Source organism: Aythya ferina, assembly GCF_964211825.1.
Source record: "Aythya ferina genome assembly, chromosome: 3".
Taxonomy (NCBI): domain Eukaryota; kingdom Metazoa; phylum Chordata; class Aves; order Anseriformes; family Anatidae; genus Aythya; species Aythya ferina.
Window position 1 is genome coordinate 79,123,006 of NC_140298.1, and position 25,374 is coordinate 79,148,379.

Genomic DNA, 25,374 nt, shown 5'->3' on the forward strand with positions numbered 1-25,374 from the left:
CACTAGCTTGTATTTCCCACATTGTTCTACTTCTATGGATTAAATCATCTTGTGATGTCATATCAGATACTGCATAGAAGCCTAAGCACATGGTATTGCTAAGTGTCAGATCTCTGTCAGCAAAACAAGGATCTCATTTAAACAATTAGTTCTTGAATTAGTTTTGAGATTCCTGTTCTGTTTAATCAAGGGATATCTCAGCTATTCCATGATAATTAGCGCATTATGATTTGAATAGTTATCTCTTTCGTTACTGTTGTTCTTGCACAGTGTTTACCCAGTGCTAGTTGTCTCCCAAACTTTTAGAGCTGCCCCAGTATTTTTAGTTTTATCAAAAATCAGCATCACCTACCTAGACTTGATTCCCAGCTCTCTTAAAACTTTTAAACATAGACTACACGCATAGGGATAGTTTAAAAAAAAAAAAAAAGGCAATATCTTCTCTTTACTCTTTAATATAGTTTGTAGCTACTATAGGAACATAAAGTATTTCATCATCACTGTTATTGAGAAATTTCATGTGGTGGTTGCTCAAATATAAAATCGAAATATTTATTGAGAAATTTGTCTCTTGCAGATGACTGTTGGTAATGTGCTCTTTTATTAATGAGCATTGAGCATGGCAAATACAATTTTTAGGATTCAGGTTGCTCACAAAGTGCTTAAAAATAACAACTCTGACTTTGCTGTCATGGTTTTTAAGTTACGTTCTTTACTCTTCTGAATGAGTTTTCTACTGAATTTATAACCTTCACCATAAACTTGCTTCATGTTTGTTTTGTTCCCTCTGTGTGTACATTACTATGGGTATATTTGGAAGCACCTTTACTTTGATACTCAACTGTCTGCAGCAAGTATGTTTCCCCCCCCCTTTTTTCTCTTTCTTTAAACAATATCCCATCTTTCAGTTTTGATTTGCATCTCCTAGGTATTTATTTGAATGTTTCTCATTATCATCTTTTGCTTTTGAATAATTTCTTTCTCGAGTGATTAACTTCAGGTTTCTGATCTTGGGCCTTTCCAAGCATTTTTTTAATTGTTTTTTCTTGTTAGTACATGACACGCTCATACACATGTGATCACCAGAACAGCTACTGAGATCTATGATACATTTCTTTGCAGCTCTCAGGTTGGCTGTAAGAGTTTCTCGAGCAGTGGCTTTTTTATTTTATTTTTTATTTTTTAGCCATTTGGTAGCTTGGAAATACCAGCCTAACATAATGTCAGAGTTTTATTAACATGGAAGGGATGCTCTGCATCCCATTTCAGAACGACCTCCCTTCTCCAATGACCTGTTTCTCATTTTGTGTTGCTGCTTCTTAAATCTGGAGAGTCTGGATTTATTTACCATCTGCCAATGGTAGAGGAAAACTGAGTTACAGACTACTTAGAGAAACTGAGCATGCACAGGTCCATGGGCCCTGACAGGAAATCTTCTGAGTGTACTGAGGCAGATGGCTGACGTTATTGCAGGGCTGCTTTCTGTCTTACTCTGAAAGGTAATGATAATTGGGAGAGGGCCTTAATAAGTAGGAAGATGAATGCTGCAACCATCTTCTGAAAAATCAAGAACCTGTGGGAACACAGGCCAGTTGTCTCACCTCAGCCTCTGGGAAGATTATGGAGCAAGTCCTTGTGGAAGCTGTTCCCAGGCACAGGGAGGGCAAGGGACGGCTGTCATAGATTTACCAAGGGCAGATTGTGCTTTCCTAAACAGACAGCTTTTTTCATGAAATGGCAAGCTCTGAAAACAAGGAAAGAGCAAAGGGTGGTGTTAGTGAAATTAGTAATCTAGAGTATTCTCATAGCCAAATTTGAAAAAAAAAAAAAGTCTGGACATGTGGGCAACAAGGTGGATGAAAAACTGGGCTGTGGGGCTTGGAAAGTCAATAGGTAATCAAAGTGGCAGCCAGGTGCAAGTGGTTTTCCTTCGGGATTGATACTGTTCAATGTCTTCATCTAGGGTGTGGACAATGGGATAGAGCACATCCTTGTCATTCAGGGAGATGACACTAAATCTGGGATGTGTTCATACGCTGGAGAGCAGGGCTGCCAGTCAGAGAGACCTCAACGAGGAGGCAGAACGTGGTGACTCCACATCAGAAGTCAGGAAATTCAGAGAAGGCAAATGCAAAGCTACACACCTGGGGTGGGGCAGCCCCTGCAGTGTCTGGGGACGGATGGCCTGGGAGCATCTCTCTAGAAAAGGAGCTGGGGAAGTTGAGAGCAACCTCAACATCAGTCATCGTGGCTCTTTGCATTAATGAAGGCTGGCTCATGTAAGGAAGAGCACAGTAAGCAGCTTGGGGAAAGTGGCTATGCCCCTCTTCTTTTGGGTACCTGCTTTAAAATTTAAACAAAATAAAAATGAGCTAGACCTTTTGCGAATGCTGCCTGCATCGGGGGAAATTCTGATTAGATGTAAAAGGAAGCAAAAAACAACATGGTATTAGTTATGCATGGAGCAGGTTGCAGAGAGAGGCTGTGTAAACTCTGTCGGAGATTTTCAAAGATGCAGATGGACAAAATTGAGCAAGCTGCTCTATCTTGGAAGTTAGTTCTGCTCTGAGCAGAAGTTGGAGTAGATGCTCTCCAGAGGGGCCTTACTGCCTAAATTTGTTCTGTGATTCTGGGATGGGAGAATGAATGCTGCTCTCCTGTGACCACCTGTGTGAGCGAGCATGCTTTCCGATCCGTCTTAGCAAGGCAACAGCAGCCACTAGTTTTATTGCCCTCGTGTTAGGGTTTGTAGGAATTAAGTAACTAACTTTCCAGAGTAGGATTACCACACGTGGAATACACAGTGCTCAAGTTAATGCCTTTCTCAGTTAAAACTCAAATTAGTGAGAAGATTGTCATCCTGCTCTTCCTGAAGCTTCTGCAGAACACGCAAAGAGGAATGGGGCATGCTGTGTCAGCTATGGATGTGGGAAAACTGCGATGAGAGGAAAAGATCTTAACTAAAATTAGATGATACAGCTTTCAGAAATGTTCCATTTTCCACTAATGTTAGATCTATGCGAGTCTGCAAGCAGCCACACGGCTTCTTACAAAGCGGGGGAACCCCGGGCAGTGGGGAGCGAGACCCTCCTTCAGCCTCTTCCAGGCAGTTACCGGCTGGAGTGATCCAGAAGGCTGATTGCTTGTGCATTGCTGCCTTGAGCACTCTCATATCTGGGAGTTGTGCAGAGTTATGAACAGCAGCTGAAATTTTGGCTTTGTATCCTAGCACTAGGCATGTTGCTTGTTCTTGGTGAAGGGAGGCTCTTGATGCCTGAGGAGCTAGTACCGGGTGTTCACATACTGCAGCTGTGTGTGCTTGAGTGTCTTACAAGTGTTTCACAGGTACAGTTCTTATTTGATAACAAAAATGTAAACTCATCTGGGACATCTAGTAGCCAGGCACCACAGAAGCATTTGTGAATATGCAAAGGAGAAGAGAAAAAGCTGATGGCAATGCTGATTTGTTCCTTTTTTTTTCTTTTGTGGTTAGGAGGACATGAGGCAGCAAAGTCAATCTTTTATTCTTTGAGGGTAGTGGAAATGGGCATAAAATCTCCCAAGGCCAAAGTGAATTAAGCCCCCAGATATCACTTTTACTAGGAATTAACGTAGCCATCCTGAGCCGGCAACGATTTTAGGACTAACACTTCTGCAGTTAGAACTGACGTCAGACTTTAGCCCTTACTGCTAGGAGTGTAGAACAAAACCCATAGACAGAATTGTAAAAATACCTGAAATTATATTTGTGAACAGAATCCAACAGTTTTGAAATGGTGTTTTAAGATTACTCGTATTAAGTTTGTTTGTGCATACACTATAAATCCAAGTAACATGAAATGTTGTTAAATTACTTTATAATGTGTTCACCATTCGTTGTGGATTTTGTCAGAGAACATCTCTTTAAAGAAAGCAACTGAGACCTGACTACATTTATGAAAATGCATTTGCTGCTGGCCTTATGTCATTAACCAAGCTGTCAGTAGCGGCTCGTTTTCCTTATGATAGCAGAATGAAGAATTGTGGTGTGGTTAGCCTCTGTAAGTTTTAGAGGGCAGCTAGAAATGTGGTGTAGACTTCATTGATGATACTTTATGGCTCGTTTTATGTGGGAGGTCAAACTATTAAAGTGATTTTTTTTTTCTGGATTTAACTTTTGTGATCATGATCTAACACTGAACCAGTGGGCTTCTTAATATGAGTTGTAGGGGACTGGCTTACTCTTAGTTAGTTAGTCTTTCCATGCTGCTTTGGATTTGTGTATAGCAAAAGAAAGAAAAATATTTTGTAGGGAGAGAAAGCAGAGAAACCTTCAAGTGCTTCAGGCTGTTAGGTAGAAGGAGCTATTGCTTTGTGTGGTTTGTGAGGGTGGAACTGTGTGGGTATCCTGTGTGTGTCTGGCTGTCCCCTTTTGTCCTTTGGTGACATCTCAGTACTACGTGATAGTACGTTGTTTATGGATCACTGAAAAATGGATGTTTTCTCCTTTTCTGTTTATAGGGTGGATCACCTGTACACGTTTTTTGTTCAGTGGTCACCAGAAATATATGGGAAGGATGCCAAAGAGCAAGGTTTTGTTGTGGTAGAAAAGGAAGAGCTTGATATGATAGACAACTTCTTCAGTGAGCCCACTACTAAAAGCTGGGAGGTGAGTGCTTTCTACCACTTCGTGAAGTGTGTTTGCATCAAGTGTGCATCCTGTTACAAATCTTAGCACTTGCTCTCTTAATGATTTTATAATGTTTCTTTATAATGTCTGTTGCTTCTGATAGAAGCCTTCTACAGGCAGCTATCTCACAAATGTACTCATCTTCCTTCAGTACTCCTTTCTTTTCTCCCCAGAAATGGCAGGCAAACAGCTAACAGCTTTCTGGCTTGCAACTAGTACAAGTTACGTAAATATTTTGGTTATGTTATGTTAGCCATTTGCAAAGCTGAACAGGCATATGTTGTCGGTGTTGCTAAATTCATACAGTATTTATATGCTACTGATAAATTGTCCAAAAAGCATACATGTATGTGTGAACACCAGCAACTTTGTGCTCGTTGAAATGGATTGGTGTGTGATGTTGTTATACCAGACCCTTACTTCTTAGGTGCACACAGAAGTTTACGTGTTAGCTGTAAGAGGGATAGGTTTTATACTCAGACTTTTTGGCTTTTTCATCTGGGAGCTTTTGCTGTCTTAATAACTTGGTGTGCACGTGTTTGCTACCTGTCTGTTTGTCATGCATATAAAATCTAGTTTCTAGGGAAAATAAGCTTGTGTGTGTTTTTCTAATGATATTTATGAACCCTGAAGCAGTTTCTGTGCTGCAGTTATGTGATAAATTTTATATATATATATATATATATACACACACATATGCATATATATATATATATATATATATATATATATATATATATATAATTTCCTAAATGGGAAGTAGCTTAATGGTGATTTTTAAAGTTATCTGATTACTAGTCTTGAACTGGTTCAAAAAATTCTACTGCCCTGCTTTTTAAGCATTTCTATTTTCAAAGTATGCTAAAAAACAGAACTGAGGAATGGAGCTTGTCATTTGAAATGTAGCAGCAGCACCTCTGATCCTAAATAGCTTTTATTTTTACAGTTTTGTGGTTTCTTGATGGTGCTTTGTGAACTGCAGGATGGAGGAAAAAAAAGTCGTCAGTCCTTGCTTTATTCAGAGCTGAGTGCAGTCATACATTACATTTGATTTCACTCATCAGTTGCTATTTGTATGCCCTTAAATTCAAAATGAAGGAGGAGGACCAATGATCCAAAGAACAAATGTGGGAGGGATCCAGCTGCACCGGGAGCCTGTCCCTTATTGTTTTATTTAAATATGTAGTGGGGGAAGAATTGGCTGGAAATCGTTTTAAGGTGTGTCTCTTTTGTTTGCAATATATTCAGGCTTCACAAATTTAACGTAGGACTGCCAGGAAATCCCTGGTGGAAGCCCAAATTTGGGCGTGATTACTGTGATACTTTCACTCTCCCTTGTGGGGAAACAGAAAGTGTAATTGTAGAGAAGCATATAAGCAATTTTATCAAAGCGTGTCATGGGCAGTTGCTGTCTGTCATACTCGTGGGCAGGAGCTCTTGCTGCTGGAGCGCAGAAGTACAGTAGATACTCAAACTGGTAGATGATGAAAAAGCAACAAATGTTATTGAATATTCAAATTCTTTACTGTGCTAGACCTGACCAGGAGGAACCCTCAGTGAAGGTATGTTGAACTATGTCCCTATTTAAACAGCATGGATCTGCTCCAGCACTTCTATCCTAGTAAAACACATACGCTGTTTTCAGATGAACTTTACACAGACTATTTCTGCCTTAGGTAGCTTGCTTTCTCCTTCCCATAAAATCTTTAAAAGATGCTGTCAATCCAGTTTCTGTAGTTGTTGATTCTTTTCATTTGCTTTTGTGTGGTCTGTAAATACCTGATTTTGCATCTCACTCTTTTTGCAATTCTTTAGTGTGAAGTTGCTTCAAATGTGTGCTTCAGTTACAGTGAAAAGAGCTGCATTTAGAGACTAAACAGGCATCTGCAGGGAAGAGGGAGCTTTGTGTGTACTTGGAGGTGGTTTTCAGTTTACAGCTGAGTAGTTCTGTGGTTGCCAGTATCCGTAAGGTTGGTTATGTTGTCCCCCAGGTACCTGTTGCTGTTGATTTACTGTGATGCTCCACCCCCCAGCCACCGGGAAGCCTAGAGAACAGTCTTTGTAAGAGGAGTTTAGGTACTTCTGATTTAAAATGAAAAAATATATATATATTCAATTTAAAAATATGAATGGCCTGGGAGATTAGGAGGGAAGATAAAACATTCAGGAGGTGGAGAAAGAATAGGGATAAAAGCAGAAAGACCCATGTTCCTTTAACAGTTTGGGGGGGGGGGGGGTTGTTTTGTGGTAGTTTGTTTGTTTCTTTGCTTGTTTGTTTGAAGTTGGCCTAATTTTACAGTGCAAGCCTTCGGTGAAATTGTCCATGTGAGAAATGCTCTAACAGAGGGTTTCCTCTTGTCTTTGAAGGGCCCAGGACTGGCTGAGCCTGGGCTGGAGGTCAGGGTGCAGCTGCACGGCTCTTCCAGCACCCCAGGCAGCAATTCCAGTACTGCCTGCCTTCACTGGGGCATGTAACTTTAATCGTGCAGGCTGGGTTTTGTCCTCTTTTCCGAACCCCTGATGTGGATGTTGGGGCACCGGTGTCCCTGCTCAGGGGAGGCACCGGTGGACTAATGCAGGCTGGATGGAGCGAGCGCAGCGGAGGTGTCGCTCCCGTCCCAGTGGAGCTGCTCAGCGTGGCTGGCAGAACCGGGGCTTTGTCCTCCCCACAGCGAGCTCCTCGCAAGTCCTGCTCCTACTGCAAAGCCCCCTCTGTGCTTTGTGGTGTGGCTAACCCTGCACCCGGGGTTTCTTGGGTACATTTCCTTCCCCCCGCCATGGGGCAGGCGTGCGTAGGGCCTCGGGGCGTTTTTGGCAGTTGGCAGCTCCTGCAAGTTCCAGCAGTGGTGGCGGAGGCGTGGGGGGGCTGTGCAAGCTCAATCCTCGGGTGCAGCTCAAGATGTTTAGAAACAGGGTTAGTAGGAAGGTGTGGGGAAGCTCCGCTGAGTGCTCCACAGCCACATTTTGAAGTTCCTATTCCAAGATAACTGCTGTGGTAATAAGCTCGCCGAAGGAGGGTGATTTAAGGGTTCCTGGTTGTTTTGTAGCTGAGACTCCTTCCTTCCCCTTTTCTTCCTCATCAGCCCCATCTCAGCCCTTGCTGCTGCTTCCTGTTTGCCATGGTGGCACCGGGCCCTAAGCCCAGCCAAAACCCCACGGCTGTGTGCAGCGCGCCTTGTCTCACCTTGCCTGGAGCCCCGTGAGGTGCGCTGGGGGACCAGCAGCTTTCCCTCCTGCCTCAGGACCCATTTTGGCACCTGCGGCCTGCCCAGGCTGCACGTGTCTCAGAGCGTGTCCCCGTCTCTCAGCACGTTGTAGGCTGCTGCGTACTGCTACAGACGGGGGTTAGGTGTATGGGCTTGCCTTCTCGTTTTGTTTTCAGCTTTATAGGGAAAGGTTGCGTGTGGCCTAACGCTAGCTGTGGGACAGAAGCCTGTGCCTCTGTCTCACAAGTATTTGGATTCACACCTGACTGAGAAGCGTAAATATTGACTCACCTTTTAAAGTATTATTGTGTGTTCTCCACATAAATTCTTAAGAAAAATGAGTAAATAGAAGTTTTCTAAAAGTTGTAAAACTTGCAAAAACTGGATGCTCGTATTCTTACTCAATACATTTTCGATGTGATATAACCGCAAAATATCTGTTAAAGTTGATTTATGTTTGTATTTCTTTGTGATATTGCTTCTGTTTGGGCTTGTATATACAAACGGGGAAAAAAAAAAAAAAAAAAAAAACACAGGAAAAAGCTGGTGGTTTGGAAAAAAGGGAAGTGAAATTTTAAACTTTTTCATATTCTGATGCATTAACTCCTGAGAAAATAATCCATATTTTCAAGTAGCTGTGTGAGAGAAAACAAAGAAGCTTGCGTCCTCATGTAGATTCCCACAAGGAGAAGATGTGTGCAGTGTGCCTTGGAAGTCAGCGTGCTTTAGCCTCCTGACTCGGGGCCAAGTATGTCTGAGACTGACCACGTGCTGCCACCTGCTCACCTCCATGTTTATTAATCCCAAAGGACCCTACAGCAGTGGGCGGTCCCTGGGGTGCGAGGACATTCTGACCATGCTAGCCATGCTGTCCTGTACCCTGCCATTTGAGAATTTCCTTACTAAGGTTGCCTGTGCTGGATGTAACCATGCTATACAGTGGTTTTGCTTCACACAGTGTGACAGAAAATGAGTATTAATTAATTAATTTGCTTCAGTGGAGGACTGACAGAATAAGAGCTGTTTTTCAGTCTGGACGCTTGTTCTTTCGCCTCAGATCATTACTGTAGAAGAAGCAAAACGGCGCAAGAGTGTTTGTAGCTACTATGAAGAAGAAGAAGATGATACTTTACCTGTCTTAAAGCATCACAGTGCACTCCTGGAGAATATGCACATAGAGCAGGTATGGCTGGAAAAAAAAAAGCAGGTTTCCTTACTAGGTCTGGTGCTGTCCGTGCTGTGTGTGGGTCATTCTACTTTCTGGAGGTAGTATCGATGCTTTTTAAGAGTTTGGAAGATTTGTGCAAGGTCCTGCTTGCTGCAGCACTGGCTCACCTAAAAAGACTTATGTGGAGTTTGAGTTGTGATAGTGAGGGCTGGTAGCTTTTTGAGTGCTTGGAGAGGGGGTGCCAGTTCTGAAAACTTTCACAAGTGATATGAGTGCAGTCAGCTGAGCTTGGAGTACAAGGCCACGTGCATGTGGTGGAGGTGTTAACCTGATGGCATCAGCTGCTACCTCGGCAGCAATTTTTCTGGTTCAGAAGCCACAGCAGAGAAGGAATTATCTGTAAGACACTACCCATGACCTAACCTGTTAAATACGTAACCATTTCTCCCTGTTCACTGCCCAGCTTGCCCAGCGCTTGCCTGCAAGAGTGCAGGGATATCCCTGGCGGCTTGCATATAGCACACTGGAGCATGGGACTAGCCTGAAGACTCTGTACCGTAAATCAGCATCTCTTGACAGTCCAGTTCTCCTTGTCATCAAGGACATGGATAACCAGGTAAGGAGTGCTTGTGGTGCAGGGGTTGGACTGAAAGGGCAACATTGTTCAAAACAAAACATGATGAGGTGCTAACCATGCTGTGTTACTGAAGTAAGGTCATACTGCAAGAAGGCCTTGGTGTTTTCTTTTATTCTATTTATATTTTCTACTGCTTATACTAAACTTCCAGGCAGGGATCAGCACTAATATAAATAAAACTCTGTAGTTTCATAACTACAAGTGCTCCTTTTAATAGTGTCCATGGAAGTATCTTCCCTAGGTAACTCTGTTAACAAGCTCTCACAAATAACGCCTCTGTGGAGGTCTAGTACTTCACTAGCTCCTAGAGTCATTGTTCCTCTTGCAATGTGTCTTTTAAACTGAAGGATACAGAAGATTTCCAGGACTACTTGCTCAGTTGGTGTATTGCAGTAGTTGGCTCTTTCAACATGAGACACCAGCTCAGAATGAAATACCAGAAAGCATTTTGAATTTTTTTCTTGAATTTCGCAGTTCTCAAAAACAGTTTAATCCTTTTCTGACAGATTTTTGGAGCATATGCTACACATCCCTTCAGGTTTAGTGACCACTACTATGGCACTGGTGAAACATTCCTCTACACATTCAGTCCAACTTTCAAGGTAAGTGGTGTTCAATTTCTCAAATTATTTTGTTGGATTCTACATCTGAAACATTTATGAGACAATTTTATGAAGACAGCATATTTGAGTTTAGAAGACGTGCCAGCTGTTGATGAATGCAGCTAATCATTCATTGTCTCAGTGCAATCCTTTAAACAAAAATGGATGTAATTATCTAAGTGCTGAGAGGACAGTCTGTGAGGGTGAGCAGAGGGCTTCAAGTTGATTGAGGGGCTGAAGTAGGGAGAAGTAAGGAGTCAAAGACTCACCTTGGAAGGCAGTGATATCAAGAGCAGCATATAATTTCATGCATGCTTAGGATCACAGTGATGACAAGCTAGAGATAAGAGTGCCACTGAAATACCCCTTCACGTCCGTAGCTTGTATTTTTCAGTATTGAATACATTGGCTCTTTTCAACAAAATGCCTGTTGCTTTAAAGATGCAAGTAGAATTTTAAAAATTACCAGGGTACCTTGTTCCTAATTTAAATACCTGTTGTTCCTTTTCTTCCTACCTCTTCTTTCTCCCCCATCAAAAAGAAAACAAAATTTATATTTTTTTAAATACCTGCTAAGAAGTCAGCACTCAGTAGTTTTAGAGTGCCAGTATCCTCACAATTCAAGTATATTTGTTTCTTCCCATCCCCAGGTATTCAAATGGAGTGGGGAGAATACCTACTTCATCAATGGAGACATGACCTCCCTGGAACTTGGAGGTGGAGGGTGAGCAAAAGTTTGGTTTTCAAATTGCATAGCTAGCTTTATTTTATCTTTTAATGAGAACAGAGACAACGGTAGTTGCAGGAAAAACTAATGAGTAAAATGGCTGAACTTAATTCTAGTAAACTGTTTAGGACAGATATCTCAGCAATCTGATTTCTGTTACAGACTTAAGACAATCTCCATTGCTTAGAGAGCAACTGATGTTGGGCAAGTAATCTTGGGGAGGAGGGAGGTTGACAAAACCAGATGTTTTGGATAGATAACACTGCTCATTGCTGAAGAGGTTTGCCTCTGGAAGATAATCTGTAATGGCAATTTTGCCATAAACTTCTACGGTTTCTCACATGGTCCTTGTTAAATGGTTGTTACTCCGTTGCTCCGTAGAACAAGGATGCAGACAGTGATCAACCAGGTCCTAAATTTCAGAAGTCAATGGGTATGAAATCAAGGACTAAGGCTGTGCTTAGAAGCTGCCACCAGACTGCACCATGCGACATCTGGCCATGGTTTGCAGTGGGGGTGCATAAACACCTCTCCTCCTGAACTAGGAAGGAGCCACATCCACAGCCAAGGTGCCAGGGAAGTGTCCCTGATGCCTGCGCCCTGGGACAGTCGGGCCCCGGCCGTGCCCAAGAGGCTGCTCACCAGCAGCAGCCAGAGCCGGTGGCGCCGAAGGTGTGCGCTCAAGGCTCTGTTCTGCTGCGATAGCTGGTATGAACAAAAACAAGCTTGCTTGCAAGTCTTTGCCAGGGTTAAGCCCCTCATACTCAGTCGCAGCGGTTTTCAGAATTGCCTTGGTTCCTCCGTATCGCTCTTCTGTAGCTTCCAGTTGTCTGTAACTGTGACGTATGACCTGAAACCTGATGTGTGCTTCCTTTCTAGTGGCCGCTTTGGCTTATGGTTAGACGCAGATTTGTATCATGGGCGAAGCAACTCCTGCAGCACCTTCAATAATGACATCTTATCTAAGAAAGAAGATTTCATAATACAGGATGTAGAAGTATGGACATTTGAATGAAGTACTTACTGACTGCCTTAAGGACTGGATCCATTAGGCACTTAAAAAATAGAAGGTGCGGGCTGCCTCACGTTACACGCTTTTTTCTCAAGTTGTACCAGAGCATGATTACGCAAAAAATAACCAAGGAAAAACAGAGCTGGTTCTGAGAGGCAGTAGGAGACAGAACGTTAAAAGACCAGAGGCGTTTTTTACTCCCTCCTCCAACATTCCTCCATCAGAGATGTGATGCTTATGATAACGTTCATGGTGTATAAATTGAAAACTTCTGTAACTGTGAAAAAGATACTGTGGGAAAACTATAAGTGTCTAGTACATTCCATGTGTATTTATGTTCAGTGTACAAAAGCTAACCAAAAATAAAAGGTTACTTCACCAAAATCTACAGCATACTGTTTGCCATGGAAAAGAATCAGAAGTAGGTGTACACAGCACTTAAGGGAACATGTTTTTAAAGTCTTTTTTATTTATTGTTGTTGTATAGCAGATTTTTTTTTTTTTTGTAAATGTATTGGGTATGTTTTTTTCTTTAATGTTTCAGACCTCAATTTAATAAATAATTTCTATTCAGGTAGGTTTCTTAGGCATTGGCATTTATTCTGAATCAATTTATTTGATTTCTGGAGTTAATTTTTATATTTTTATTTTGTACATGAGATTCAGTTTTCATTTTACCCTAATAAGAGGGTTTGTTTTCTGGCAGAAACACTTGAGTGCATAATTCTGGATTTCTCGGAGATGAGGGAGAAGGTGGTTAGTGCTTCTCATTAACTCTGCTGCCATGTTCCTGTTAACAGATCACTGTTTTGGCAGCGTATGGAGACGTCGGGCAAACTGCCACCTAGTATAGACTGTATCAGCTCTGGTGCAGTCAACAGAATTGGGACAGCATGCTCTGAGCATCTGTCCTAGTGCTATGTGACTGTTCATGAAGGACGTTTCTAAGAGAGAATTGTTTTTCTGTATCACCACCAAATGATTCAAAATAAACCACCCACTGTGCTTTTTTTTTTTTTTTTTTTTTTTTTTTTTTTGAGCATTTCTTTACAAATTGAATAACTGCTTTGTAAAGGAGAAAATGCAATCTTAAGATTTAGAGAACAATGATACTTCCCTAACAGGCCAGGTCATGTTAGTATAATAGTTGTTTTCTTAGTAATTAATATATGACTTCTGACCTGAAAAAGACTTGAAGAAACTGTCTGGCTTAGGATTTGACATGCAAAGAAACTGTTGTCTTTGTTTCCATGAAATAATTGGATGATTTTCTTCTTTCTCCCGTCAACACCAAAAAGACTCTGTGTTACAAAATTAGGCTAAACTCTAAAAAGGTCAGTACTACTAAAATTTTGGCAAGTAGCGAAAGTATGACAGAGGACTGGCCATCTTCACTGCTTTCTAAAGAATTCTGCTTTCCAGTTAAGCTGTGCTTTTATTTACACAATCCAAATCTGACCGAAACAGACTTTGTGGCTACACTAGAACACTCTCCTGCCGTTAGTCTCGAATGCGGGGTTGTCTGGAGAAAGGCAGGTTTTAGAAGTGGTAGCGTGCTTCCGTGCATTAAACAGTACAGCCTAATTCTAGAATATCGTTAATGAAGTAATACAACTCTAGTTACTGCTCTCCCTTTTTTTAAAATGTATTTAAAAAAGAAAAAGCCAGTGGTTTTCTTTCAAGAGCGTTAACAAATCTTAACTCTGCACAGAAATTTCACAGCCTACAACCAATGCTAGATACAGCAAGTCTGTACCACACTGCGCGCGAGCTTTTCACAGTTCCCATCTACGTGGTCTACTACAGCTGTAAATCAACGTACTGGTGATGCTGTAAAATATTTTCCAAGTTGCTAGTAGCATAATGCTTTGAAGATACCAGAAATATCTAATAGTTTGCTCTTTTTATGGTGGCAGACCACTTACTAGTTTAAACAAAACAAAACACAGAAAACAACAACAAAAAATAAAACCCCAACAACCCCTTGCCCAAGTTGAACATTTGCCATACATTTCACTATTGCTCCTCCAATGTACTCCATTATATTATACTTGTCAGAGCATATCTAGATGCTGTGTTCTGTATTCAAAGCAGTGTTGTTCAATCGGAATTCTGTGACCCTTGAAGCTATGAATATTGAATATATGTAATGCAGTGCTATCACAATATTTTCAATAAAGGAATTTATGCATTCAGAAATGCGTGGCAGGCCCTTTCCTTTATTGATCCTTTCCTTTATTCACAGCCCTGAGTACGTTTTAAAGATGAAAGGATCTAGCTTAAGTTACAGGGCATGCTGACGAATATTGAAGCCTCTCCCCTCAGAAAAAGCATTCCAGCAATATCCTATTTCAGAAATGTGGTAAGAAGCTTTTGTGTTCTTTTTTTGTTTGTTTTTCTGTTGGGTGGCACCTCCTCGGATGGGGCTGTGTTGTGTGTTCCCTCAGGGGCAGGCTGTAGGGAGAGGTGCGGGTGCCCAGCATCCTGGTGGCTCTCAGCTGGGGCGATTGAGCCTCTCCTCTTTCTCCTGACCACCCTGTGAGCAGAAATCAGAGCTCTGCACGCACTGTTGTACATTTTCCTACGTGCCCTTTTTATACTGCCCCAGTGCTTGTGTATTTTCCTTCCAAGCCAGACCGAGGCCCAAGGCTGCCTAAAAGCGCACCGCGTGCCCGCCAGGGGGAGGCCGCGGGCCCTGCGGGGAGGCCCCGCCTCGGCCGTGGGGAGGCGCCCGGCGGCGGCCGAGCAGCCATGGCGGGGGAGGAGGCCGCGGCCGGGGCCGGGGCCGGGGCCGGGGCCGGGGCCGGGCAGCTCGGGGCCGAGGGGAAGGAGCCGGGCGGCGGCGGCGCCGAGGGGCAGCAGTGCATCTTCTGCAGGATCGCCCGGCGGGAGGAGCCGGGCACCGCGCTGCTGCCCTGCCAGGTGGGTCCCCGGAGCGGGGGGGGGATCGCCCTGCTGGCCGTGCCCGCGGGGAGAGCCGGGGTGCGAGGGGGGTCGCGCCTGGGCACGGGCTGGGGGCAGCGGTGCTGCTGTGCGGGCGGCCCTGAAGCGCTGGTCGCAGGGGCCAGCCCCTCGTTTGCACGCGGTGGTGGCAGAGGTGGGTGTCTGAAACCAGGCACCGGTGTCCCTGCTGCCGGGTGTTGAGAAATCCTGGCCGCAGAAAGCCAGCTGGGGGAGCAGAGCGTGCCTGTGAGCCTCCCTGCGGGCAGGCTCCCGAGGTACTTTGATGTAGCTGTGGAAAAAAATTAAATGTATCCCTCACGTTCCTGCCAGGTGTTTCAAACATAATATTGAATGTCACAGCGCCAAGGGGAAGGTCGCCTGTGTTACCCAGTGTCCGCATCCCGATCGGCCTCACCTGTGCGTGTTCTCTTTCAGTACGAAGACCTCGTGTGCTTCAGAGACATCAGGCCCGGGGCCCCCCACCACTACCTGGTGGTGCCCGTGGAGCACATGGGGAACTGCAAGACGCTCAAGTCCGAGCACATCCCTATCGGTAAGGCTGCTGCGTGTAACTTGGGGGGGGGAACATCGTTTTCCACAGGCTTAGGCGGTGTGCTGTCAGGTAATCACAGCCCTGAGCACTGGCTGGTGGCTGTGAAACACCAAAACAGGTGATGCCAGTGAGCGTGGGTAGGGACGTGCCCTTGCTGGCACCTGGCACAGCGCTGGCTGTGCTGTTCCAGAGTAACACAGCGCCAGTGCACGAAGCCTCTGCTGTCCGTGTGCATGCAGAGCAGGTGCCTCTGCGCTTTGTGGGAAACGCCACTCTGCTTTTTACATTATTAATGTGCTGCTCCGTTGTGTTTTCCTCAGTACATATGTGGTTTTAAATTATATGGAGAAGAAAGAGAATTCTGTGAAATATGTATTTTATAATGTGCTACATCATTTTTCAGGAAAAGGGATAGCGAAAAAAGAAACGGTGTTACAATAAACTTCCATCATTTTTAATAGGCAAGATTCTAAAATATTAGAACTTTGTGTTGAGAGGCTATTTAAACAAACAAACAAACAAAAAAATGTTATTACCGATGATGCAAAAAAATCATTATATTTGCATGCTGCACATTTTGAATCGTTGTATTTGTCTTCTAAATGTAGGGTAGTTTTTCTCCAGAAACAGCTTCTATATGTGTTTGGCTTCAAGGAAATTCTAAAGAATTTTTGCCTTTGAAGTTGCTGTATTAGGATTTTTTTTTTTTTTTTTTACAGTGATGAAAGCTTTGTCCCAGTAATAAGTAGGACTGAGTGTTTGATTTTGTTTTTAAATCTTGTTTTATCTCTGAAACTTTTGCTGTGTAGAGACATAACGTGGGAATTAGTCTGCATCATTCTACCAAGTCTCAGTGTTTGGTGGTAGTGCTTTGTTTTTGGTGGTGGTGGTTTCTTTTTTTTTTTTTTTTTTTTTTTTTAATAAAAATATGGTGATACCGTGGCTTTGGCCAAAGTTGTTAGAATAGTACCACACTTAAAGTTGTTGTTAGTCTGGAAATGAGTACAGTAGTGATTTTTCATACCAAACTTTGCATGACACTATCTTAGACAATCTTTGTTTGTGCATGAGTTGAGTTTTAGTATTTATTCTTTGGGGGGAAAAAAACCACAAACACAAGTTTGTGATCGCAATGTAATCGTTGTTGAAGTTAGTTTTTGTTTGTGAAAAATACCTGCTTCAAATTACTTGACTCAAAGATACATAACGTGTAAAATATTACTTAAATATTAAATTAAATATATTTGTATTTCATAGTGAAGAGAATGATGGAAGTTGGAAAATCTGTCCTCCAGAGAAATAATTTTAATGACTTAAATGATATAAGGTACGTAATAGAAGCCTTCTGTGTTTGTTGAATATGTTCTTGACCCTTCAAAATGCTGGTTTAGAGATAGTGTTAATGACTGCAGTATGATTTATTGGAGAAACTGGGATTGCATTGACTTACCACATGACTTGTCAAGTCACATGTGCTGGCACTGAATGTTGACTTCTTTCTGATCAATGCCTGGCGCAGATTGCATTCCAACTCAGATTCTCCCTTCCTTGTGGGATAGGGAGGGCACTTCATACCACTTATCTAAAGGTCTGCTTCTCCATTACGTGCTGAGCATATTCTCTAATTTCAGCTTCCAGGAGAGGTAAACTTTGTCCTTTTAATCAGGGCACTGCAGCACTGTGTTTCAGTCGTACCTGCACTCACTGAATTTCAGTGCTGCTGCCTTTGCTATAAGCCAATGTGTTTGGTTGCCAAAATGAAGTAAGATGTAACATAGTTTAAATAGTGTAGAGTAGAGGCAGATGGGTCTTCCTGTTTAAAATAGGTAGAAACTACAATAATCTAGTGGCAGTTGACTTTCCAGCTGAAAACTAGATATGACACGTCTAAGGAATAGCCCGTTTCCTACTCTTCTTTTTAACACAGTGCATCTGAAATAGAGAGATGTGAAAGAAGAGGTTAATGATCTTCTGAAAAAAACACCTTGAGAGCATAATGAAAGGAAAGGACGTATTTTTTGTTCATGCTTTTATGTAAAAGGAAAACGGTTTGAGTTAATTTCTTAATTCAGTTGATCTTGTTAAAAAACTTAATATGTTCCACTTTCTGACTTAACATCACCAGTGTTTCTAACCTGTTTTCCTTTTCTGAAGAATGGGTTTTCACTGGCCTCCCTTCTGCTCAATATCGCACTTGCATCTTCATGTCCTGGCCCCAGCCAGTCAGCTAGGATTCTTATCCAGACTGATTTACAGAATCAACTCTTACTGGTTTATCACGGTGAGTGTAATGCACGTGAACTTTTCATTAGGTTTTCAATTGCAAGCTGAAAATGTGATGTCTTTCCAACACTTTAACTGTGCCTAAAAAGTCTTTGAGTAATAATTGTAGCAATGACAGAAATAACTGATTACATTTTGCATTAACTTTTTGAGAGAATACAATAGTAAAATTTAATACTAATGTTTATGATTAATGGGGAAATACAGCAACAATAACATTAACAGCAAACAAAACAGTAGTTCTGGATTTAATGCATCACTTAGGTTGATGTGATGTGCCTCTGACTAGACTTTGTAAGTATTTATTCTTTTACGTGAAAGGGTTATATTAGAATGTGAGGGGCTGTGTATTGTACATGCCTTGGTTTATCCAGCGTAGGTGCAAAACACGGCCACCTAATGGCTGCTTTTGTCAGTTCATATATTTTTTTCTTATTTTGTTTATTACTAGTTTCTTAGACTGAAACAAGTGTCTGCTTACACAACTAGTCTTTGTACTGACCTCTGTCGGTAGAGATCAGGAATGAGATGGAACTGGCATTGACTAAATCTGCTTGAAAATCTCTCTGGAGGACTAATGCGAACTCACTCAGCTTTGACTCATCAGGAAACTATCCTTGTAGTGTAGCTTCAGCATCCCAGAGTCATTGGACAACCCCAAAACAAAGTTGCTGAGAAAAGTCTCTCTTCTAAAGAAGAATATAAAAAGCCTCTTAAAGAGAAAAACTTGGCTGGGGCTCTTGGCTATCTCAAAACAAGCAGATTGCTCTGCTGTGTAGCAGAGCATCACGGAGATATTTGGGCCTCAAAAAACCTGTAGCTGTCTAGTTATACTGCTTACTGGTTTGGATTAGCTCAGAGGTACCCATACCAAGTTTAGCTATCTGATACAGATGCAATTCAAAACATATTTTGCCCTGTTGTCAAGTTGGAAAATGTTTTTTTTTTTTTTAGTTATAAGGACTTGAACGTGATATATATTTAAGAATGTAAAACACGATTCAGATAACTTCATTTTCAGTTACTCCATGCTTATCTAGCTTTATTTGCAAAGGAAAACATGTAGTAGCTACTTAACACCTATTAAGTTGTTGCCATCTGAAGTAGCTGATGGCATATTTACTGTGTGTATTAAAACATACTGGCTTTTCACCTTTTAACTTGGTTCCTTTGGAGATCTTAGTAAGACCTCGAGCACACGTTAAAATTAAAAGATGAATCCAGTGGGGACTGGTGTTTAAATAAATAAAAAATGCCCAAAAAAAAACAAACAAAAAAGTGACAGTAATGTAAACTGATTTCAGAAGTGCCCAAGTGAGTCTCCACATCCTTAATGTGGCCTGCTAGAACAACGGTGGCAGACTTCCTTCTACCCCGTTCCTTTCCGAGGGCTGGTGCTGTCACACACAGAAAACATCACTGCCCCAGCTGTGTGGTAGATGTGTAAATATGGCCATATGGAGAGAAAAGTATGTGTGAGCATAGTGACCTAACCGAAGAATGAATACTTGCCTAATGACACGAGCAGCATGTGAGTGCTCTCCATCTCTCAGTCGTGTACGACTGGCGTGCGGTTTGTGGGTGATGAGAGGCCACAAGATGCTGCTCTGGAGCGTCTCCCGGAGAATTCCCTTCCTCAGAGCCTGGTTGTTCTGAGCACAGCTGTCTTCCAAGGTCCTTAAAACATGCTGCTGCCAATGCTGTTTCTTCGCTCAAACATCCTCTGACTGGCAGAGTTTCTTTTTCCTTTTCTGATCACTTAATGGGTGATGCAAATGTGAAAAAGCCTGCTGTTTAAAACAATCGTATTTTACTCCTGCTGTTTATGCTTTATCCATAGAAGTGAAAAGTATATGCTGTGTTCGTCAGCATCACACTGTTGCTGTTTATAAAATGTTTTGGCTTTTTTTTTTTTTCAGTAAACTGAAGGTTCACTGCATAGTTAATGCATTGCTTTCTCTCTTTCATAGGCTGAACAGCTGATTGAGCGACTGCAAACTGAAAACGCTGCCAGTTGAAAGCCCTCCTAGCCTCAGATGACTAACTAGCCCATTTGTTCTTTGGTTTTGAACTCTGATTTCAGGTTGCACAGTTCGTTGCCAACAATATACCTGGGTAAGAAGGCTTAGTTCCTGATGAGGAAATACAGAATTCATAGCTGTCAACCTAATCCTCACGTTTGGGTACTCCAGAAGTCTGTGTACTGCTCTGACAATAAGGCAGTGTATTTTAATGCTAATTTTAGGTATGTGTATGCATATATAATAGACACATACATTATACATAGACACATCCACATAGGCAAGCAAGTTCTCCCAGTAAAATGCAGGGTATAGCAGCAGAATGTATCCTAACTGCATCCTGTCCTAAGGAAATAAGTTAGTAGCAACAGCATGCACGTGGTACCAAAGGTAATATTTGTTGTGGAATCTAGCTTTTGTTTTAAAGCTCCATTGTTCTGGAATTGCAAGGGACATCCAAAACATTTCAGTTTCCATCTGTACTTGTATAATATATTACCTATGCCTAGTTAGTAGTAGGTACCTTGCAGAAAGTACACTACTAACTTTTCTGGTGCTAAACCACTTTAATATATTACCTGTCTTACTTGCATGACAGTGACATAGTACATGTTAATACAATATGTGCCCAAGATGTGATCATGCTATAAAACATAGAATATAGTTTAATTGTATGTGTAAGTGATTGTATGTTGGACTGGAAGATTGTTTCCCTCTTACGTGCACAATATTTTTAATTAGTTATTATATGTTTACAAAAACGTGAAGAGTTCAGAAGAATTGACTTAGCATGCTGCTGTTCTGCATCATGGTAGGAAAGACACGTTTTGAGATTATTCTGATACTGTTCTCACATGAAGCCATTTGGAGATTACTAATGCCTTGGCTAAATTTGATTTCTAAATGAGGTCATGAGAGAAGTGGGTCTTTAGTGCAGTATGTGGCAGGCTTGCATAACAGCAGCCTGATTTGGATTTGGAAGAGCAGGGACTCAGCCCAAAATTGGAACATGCAGGGATTGTGTTCGGAATTGGTTATGGACCCTGCTGAACACTTGCCTTCACCGTGTGACTCTAATCAGTAATGTTAGAGCTCTGTTTTTCAATACCATGTTAAGGCAGACTGTCTGGGAAGTTCACACTCCCGAAACCACGGAGTGGATTTTCCTTGTGCCCCGACTTGGTGCTTAACTAATCAAGTGTCCTTGGCTGGTGCACTTGGATGCGGCTGAGGCGGTGATGGTGTGTTGTGCCTGCAAGATTCCCCGAGCATAATCTTCTCAATGTTTTCCACTGATCCAGCACCTCTTGCCTTAGCGGGACAATGCATTGTAATATTCTTACAGCAGGCTACACATCGTACTTGAGAAGATTCACACCCTTCTAAACAAGTGTTTTCTACCCAGAAGTGGTAACATCAGTCTCTTCTGCAAGAGCTTGTTCCTAATGTCACGTTATTCTTACTACTGGGCACTCACGTACTTTGCAGTTTTAATTTGTAGCGTTAGCTAGGAGGAGTATGAATTAAAGGCACTGAACTTTGGTTAATTCTGTGCAATAGATTAGGAGGCTTGAGTTGGTTCCTAACCGTATGAAATATTTGAATGTTAAGATTTTTCAAGAGTTAATACTCTGCGTGTTCTGATTTGTAATTAATCTATGTAACTACACCTAACTGTAATATTTAAAGTACCAACATATGAACTGTTGTCAAAAGGGATTAATAAATGGAACAAATGCTAATTGTGGAGTGATCTAACCATGCAGCCAAGGAGTTGTGCTGACTACGGTCAGCAGCAGAGCGCTCGCTCCTTGCCCCTGCTCCCAGCAGGATGGGGCAGAGAATGGGTCAAGATAAACATGTTTTTTCCTCCTCTTTTCTTCAGGTATTAAAATAAGACAAGTAATGTAAAGATGATTGCTCACCACCTCCCATGAGCAGCCTAGTAGCAGTGGCTGCCTCATCCCCCCAGAAATCCTCCCTGTGGTTCTTACTGCTGAGCACGACGTCTGGCAGGGAATAGCCTGGCAGGTCAGTGTGTGCCAGCTGTGCAGGCTCTGTCCCCCCAGCTGCTTGGTTTTGTGCAATAGGCAGAAGATTGGTGTGTTAACAGCACTGCTTTAGCCACAGATCCCAAACAGCACCGTGTCAGCTACTATGATGAAAATGAGCGCCATCCCAGCAAGACCCAATGTACTGTCAAATGCACGCAGCAGGAAACATGAAGATCTGCTTTTATGTCTTATATTTGAGGAGGGTCACAGGAATGGCAGTTCCTCACACAAGGTGTATAAATGGAGGCCCATTCGTTACCAAGAGGAATGCTCAGTGTCTCCGTAGTGTTTTTCAGCACAGACCTGCGTGTGGTCCATTTTCCTTCTGTATGGATGAACATTGTTCTCAGGCTTGGCAGATGTTTTTTAATCGGGTTGAGAAATACTTTCTTAAGTGTGTCCCTGCCCATGGCAGGGGAGCTGGAATTAGATGATCTCTATGTCCCTCCAACCCAAACCATTCTGTGATTTTCTGAGAAGTCTGTTCTAATGCTTTGGCTATGTTTCAGGAGCGCTGGCTACCCCCTGGAAAGGCAGCAGGCAGGCCCCATTCGTTGTGTCACCCTCTTCAACAGCAGCATTGTAACACCATTTTCCAACTTACCCAGTCGTCTGACTCCAGGGAGCAAAGATAGCTGCAAAGCTCTTGGAGGGAGAACTTGGCAGCTTTTACTCCTCAGTGTACAAGGCCCAAAGGAAAGTTGTTTACCCGCTGCTCCTGGCTCTGTTGTTCTTTGATCCAGTATTAGACGTCCCGAGAAAAGCTGCTTTTTTGACTACTTCTTTAGGAACAACAGAGCTTTATTTGTACTTTTTTGCTCAATTGATTTACATAAACTCCCAACCTAATGCGAGCCCAGAGAATAATACTGCTATGCTGAAGTACTAATTGCCCCCTTCAGAAGGGATGAAACACGCACATACAATGCTGTTCAAGGTGGAATAAGGAAAAAAAAAAGTTTCAGGTGTTTTGACTAAGGACAGCATTTTCAATGTGATTACATTGGTAATAGCTCTTCAAGGTATGCTGAGGTATTAAGCGTGAGTTGAAATTAAATACATAAAAATGGGAGCAAACTGGTAAAAATCATACCTGAAATTTGACAAACTTGGAAACAGTAAAAAATCTACACAAAATCTCACTTGCTGTCATTTCAACTATTGTGCAATATTTATTGAAGTGCTGAAAGTGCTTTCAGTGTTTGACAAGAGAAGATACAGATATTTCGTGTAAAATGAACACTCTCAAACAGGTGCAAAATTCACACGCTTCAACCAGAAGAAAAGGAAGGATTACAGAGGGAGCTGAGAGGCTTGCTACAAAAAAAAAAAAAAAAAAAAAAAAAAAAAAAAAAAAAAAAAGTGAAGTTCTAGGAGAGATTGGAAGAGCTCAAATTTGCTTGGTAGGACAAGAGCACCTTTCAGAAGGTCAGAGTGCACTTAAGTACTTAAGTATTTGCAGTATATTTGCAAATACTTAAACCTCACATCCTACATTTTTGTGAAAATAACACTAAATTTGTTCCATTGTTCCATTTATACTAACGGGAGCCTGTTGCATTGAAAAAAAGGTTTTAAAAACTCATCTGTAGATGTTCATTGAAACTCTACGTTGCAGATGAGGAAACAGAATTTTATAGCACTTATAAACTAGTAGCTACATTCAGTCATGTCCATGAGACACGGTGCAGTCCTGTCTGTACAGAGTTCAGGCCTAACTTTTTATTCTTGAGTGTATCAGTGGATAAACTGATCGACTGTGTTGTCTCTGAGACTTCTTTTGAAATTCTGGCTATTGCTGAAAGCAGGAAACGAGATTTGACAACCCATGTGCTGGCCCAATTTGGCAGCTTTCTGGTGTTGGTAACCATTGCATGGGCACATAAAACAGAAAGACGTGTCACTCTTGAGAGAGAATGTTCATCTAAACATGGCAGGCAGGAAATCTGGCCCTTTATATGGTTAATAAAAAAAAATCCATCCCTCTATAAATTATGTTTTAAATAACAACCCTTGATTTTGTTCAAAATATGATGGGACATGTTTTCATAGTCACAAAGTTGGAAGGCCCATTTCATTAGGGCTTACTCTGCTTCTGTCTGATTTGGTCAGAAGTACGCTCAGAGCTTTTGCAGATGTACTCCAGTGATACTTACACCAGCCAGCAGCAGCAGGAGTGCAACTAAGGCCATGTTATTATCTGACACTAACTACATGGCTGTGGAAGCCTCTGTTCTCGTTTAACTACCTGCCCCAGTCTTAATTAAGAGCGTGTGAGTCTGCACGAGCTGGACCTGCACCTTAGGGTGCTCAGGTTACGCACTGCCCCAGCTCTGTGTCTTTGGAGAGTCCTGTATTATTTTTCCTGGTACCCTGTTAGTCAGCTGGCAATATCTGAATAGCCCAATCCTGCCTCCTAGAAGTTAAAAACTATTGCTACTGCTGAATCAATTGGATACACAAATTGTTACAATTAAGCAGACCACAGGCCACGGCTGTATTACAAGAAGTTTGATGCATTCGGAAATCAAAATGTATCCCCAGGCTTTACCTAACGGCAGCTGAATCCTTCAATGTGTGCTCATGTCATCTCTCAAGGAATGCTTTTCCAACAGGCAAAGCATCTTAAGCGTGCTATAATGACAAGTTATGTGTCTTGTTTTAAAGTGCAAGCCATAAATAATTTTACAGAGGAGTGGTTTTGAGAGCTATGGGAACACCAACCAGCAGTGTGTGGCACAGCACATATTCCCCAGCTTCCAACATGGTAAAATTGAACACTCAGTGATTGAAACTCATCCTTTATTTCCCCCTCCATGCTGCACCTGCATCTGGCTGTCCTGTTCTACAAAATACTTACTTCACCACATTCATTTCATCCTTCCCCCCCATCCTATTTTCACTGTCTTTTCATTAGGATGCTATTGAAAAGTGCATGTTTGATGCAAATCCCCATTAGGTGAAAACGTCAAACAAAAATCATTCTTTTCTTATACTCTCTGAAAAACAAACAAACAAACAACATATAAATAGCATAAAATAATTATCATTTAAATCAAGTTAATAATTTATAATAAGCCTCAATTTCCTTTTGAGGCAGAAGAATATTCTTATATTAAAGACTCAACAAGTAATGTAGTTAACAGGACATAAAACCTTTTGTTTGCCCTGGTAAAAAGTAGAATTTTTTGTTCCCAATGTATATAGTTTTCTTGCTGGGAAGTATTGTAAGCAGTTATAACAGCTGTCGTGTATAACCAACTCTGAGCACTGAAAAAGTTCCTCCAGAAGAACCATGATGAAAATCCTTATCACTCATCTCTCAGTCCCTAGTTTTAACTAGCAGATCATTTTTTTTCCCAGTTTGGAGAACTCACAACTGTGCTCTGAAAGCACAGCTCAGTGAGGCATGTGAGTGCACCACTACACTTGTATTTATGCATTTGGCACTGCAGGATCTCAACTCTCTGTTGTAAACAGCATTGCTACACTCTGCTGA

The 25,374-nt window shown here is 41.9% G+C and overlaps 2 protein-coding genes across 7 annotated transcripts in view; both read left to right on the forward strand.

The window, feature by feature from the left end:
- NCOA7 (nuclear receptor coactivator 7) overlaps positions 1-14,619 on the forward strand; it is an 88,954-nt gene extending 74,335 nt beyond the window's left edge. For all 6 annotated transcript variants that reach the window (XM_084512812.1, XM_084512814.1, XM_084512811.1 and 3 more), the window contains exons 11-16: positions 4,501-4,648; positions 8,933-9,058; positions 9,507-9,659; positions 10,187-10,282; positions 10,933-11,006; positions 11,889-14,619. In XM_084512812.1, coding sequence (XP_084368938.1) covers positions 4,501-4,648; positions 8,933-9,058; positions 9,507-9,659; positions 10,187-10,282; positions 10,933-11,006; positions 11,889-12,024 — 733 coding nt within the window. In that variant the 3' untranslated portion in view covers positions 12,025-14,619. The remainder of the gene's footprint in view (positions 1-4,500; positions 4,649-8,932; positions 9,059-9,506; positions 9,660-10,186; positions 10,283-10,932; positions 11,007-11,888) is intronic.
- Positions 14,620-14,757: 138 nt separating this feature from the next.
- Positions 14,758-21,563, forward strand: HINT3 (histidine triad nucleotide binding protein 3). Its single transcript, XM_084512821.1, has 5 exons — positions 14,758-14,943; positions 15,400-15,517; positions 16,775-16,844; positions 17,672-17,798; positions 19,771-21,563. Exons 1-5 carry the CDS (start codon positions 14,773-14,775, stop codon positions 19,816-19,818), a joined length of 534 nt encoding a protein of 177 aa, XP_084368947.1. The 5' UTR covers positions 14,758-14,772; the 3' UTR covers positions 19,819-21,563.
- Positions 21,564-25,374: the final 3,811 nt, after the last annotated feature.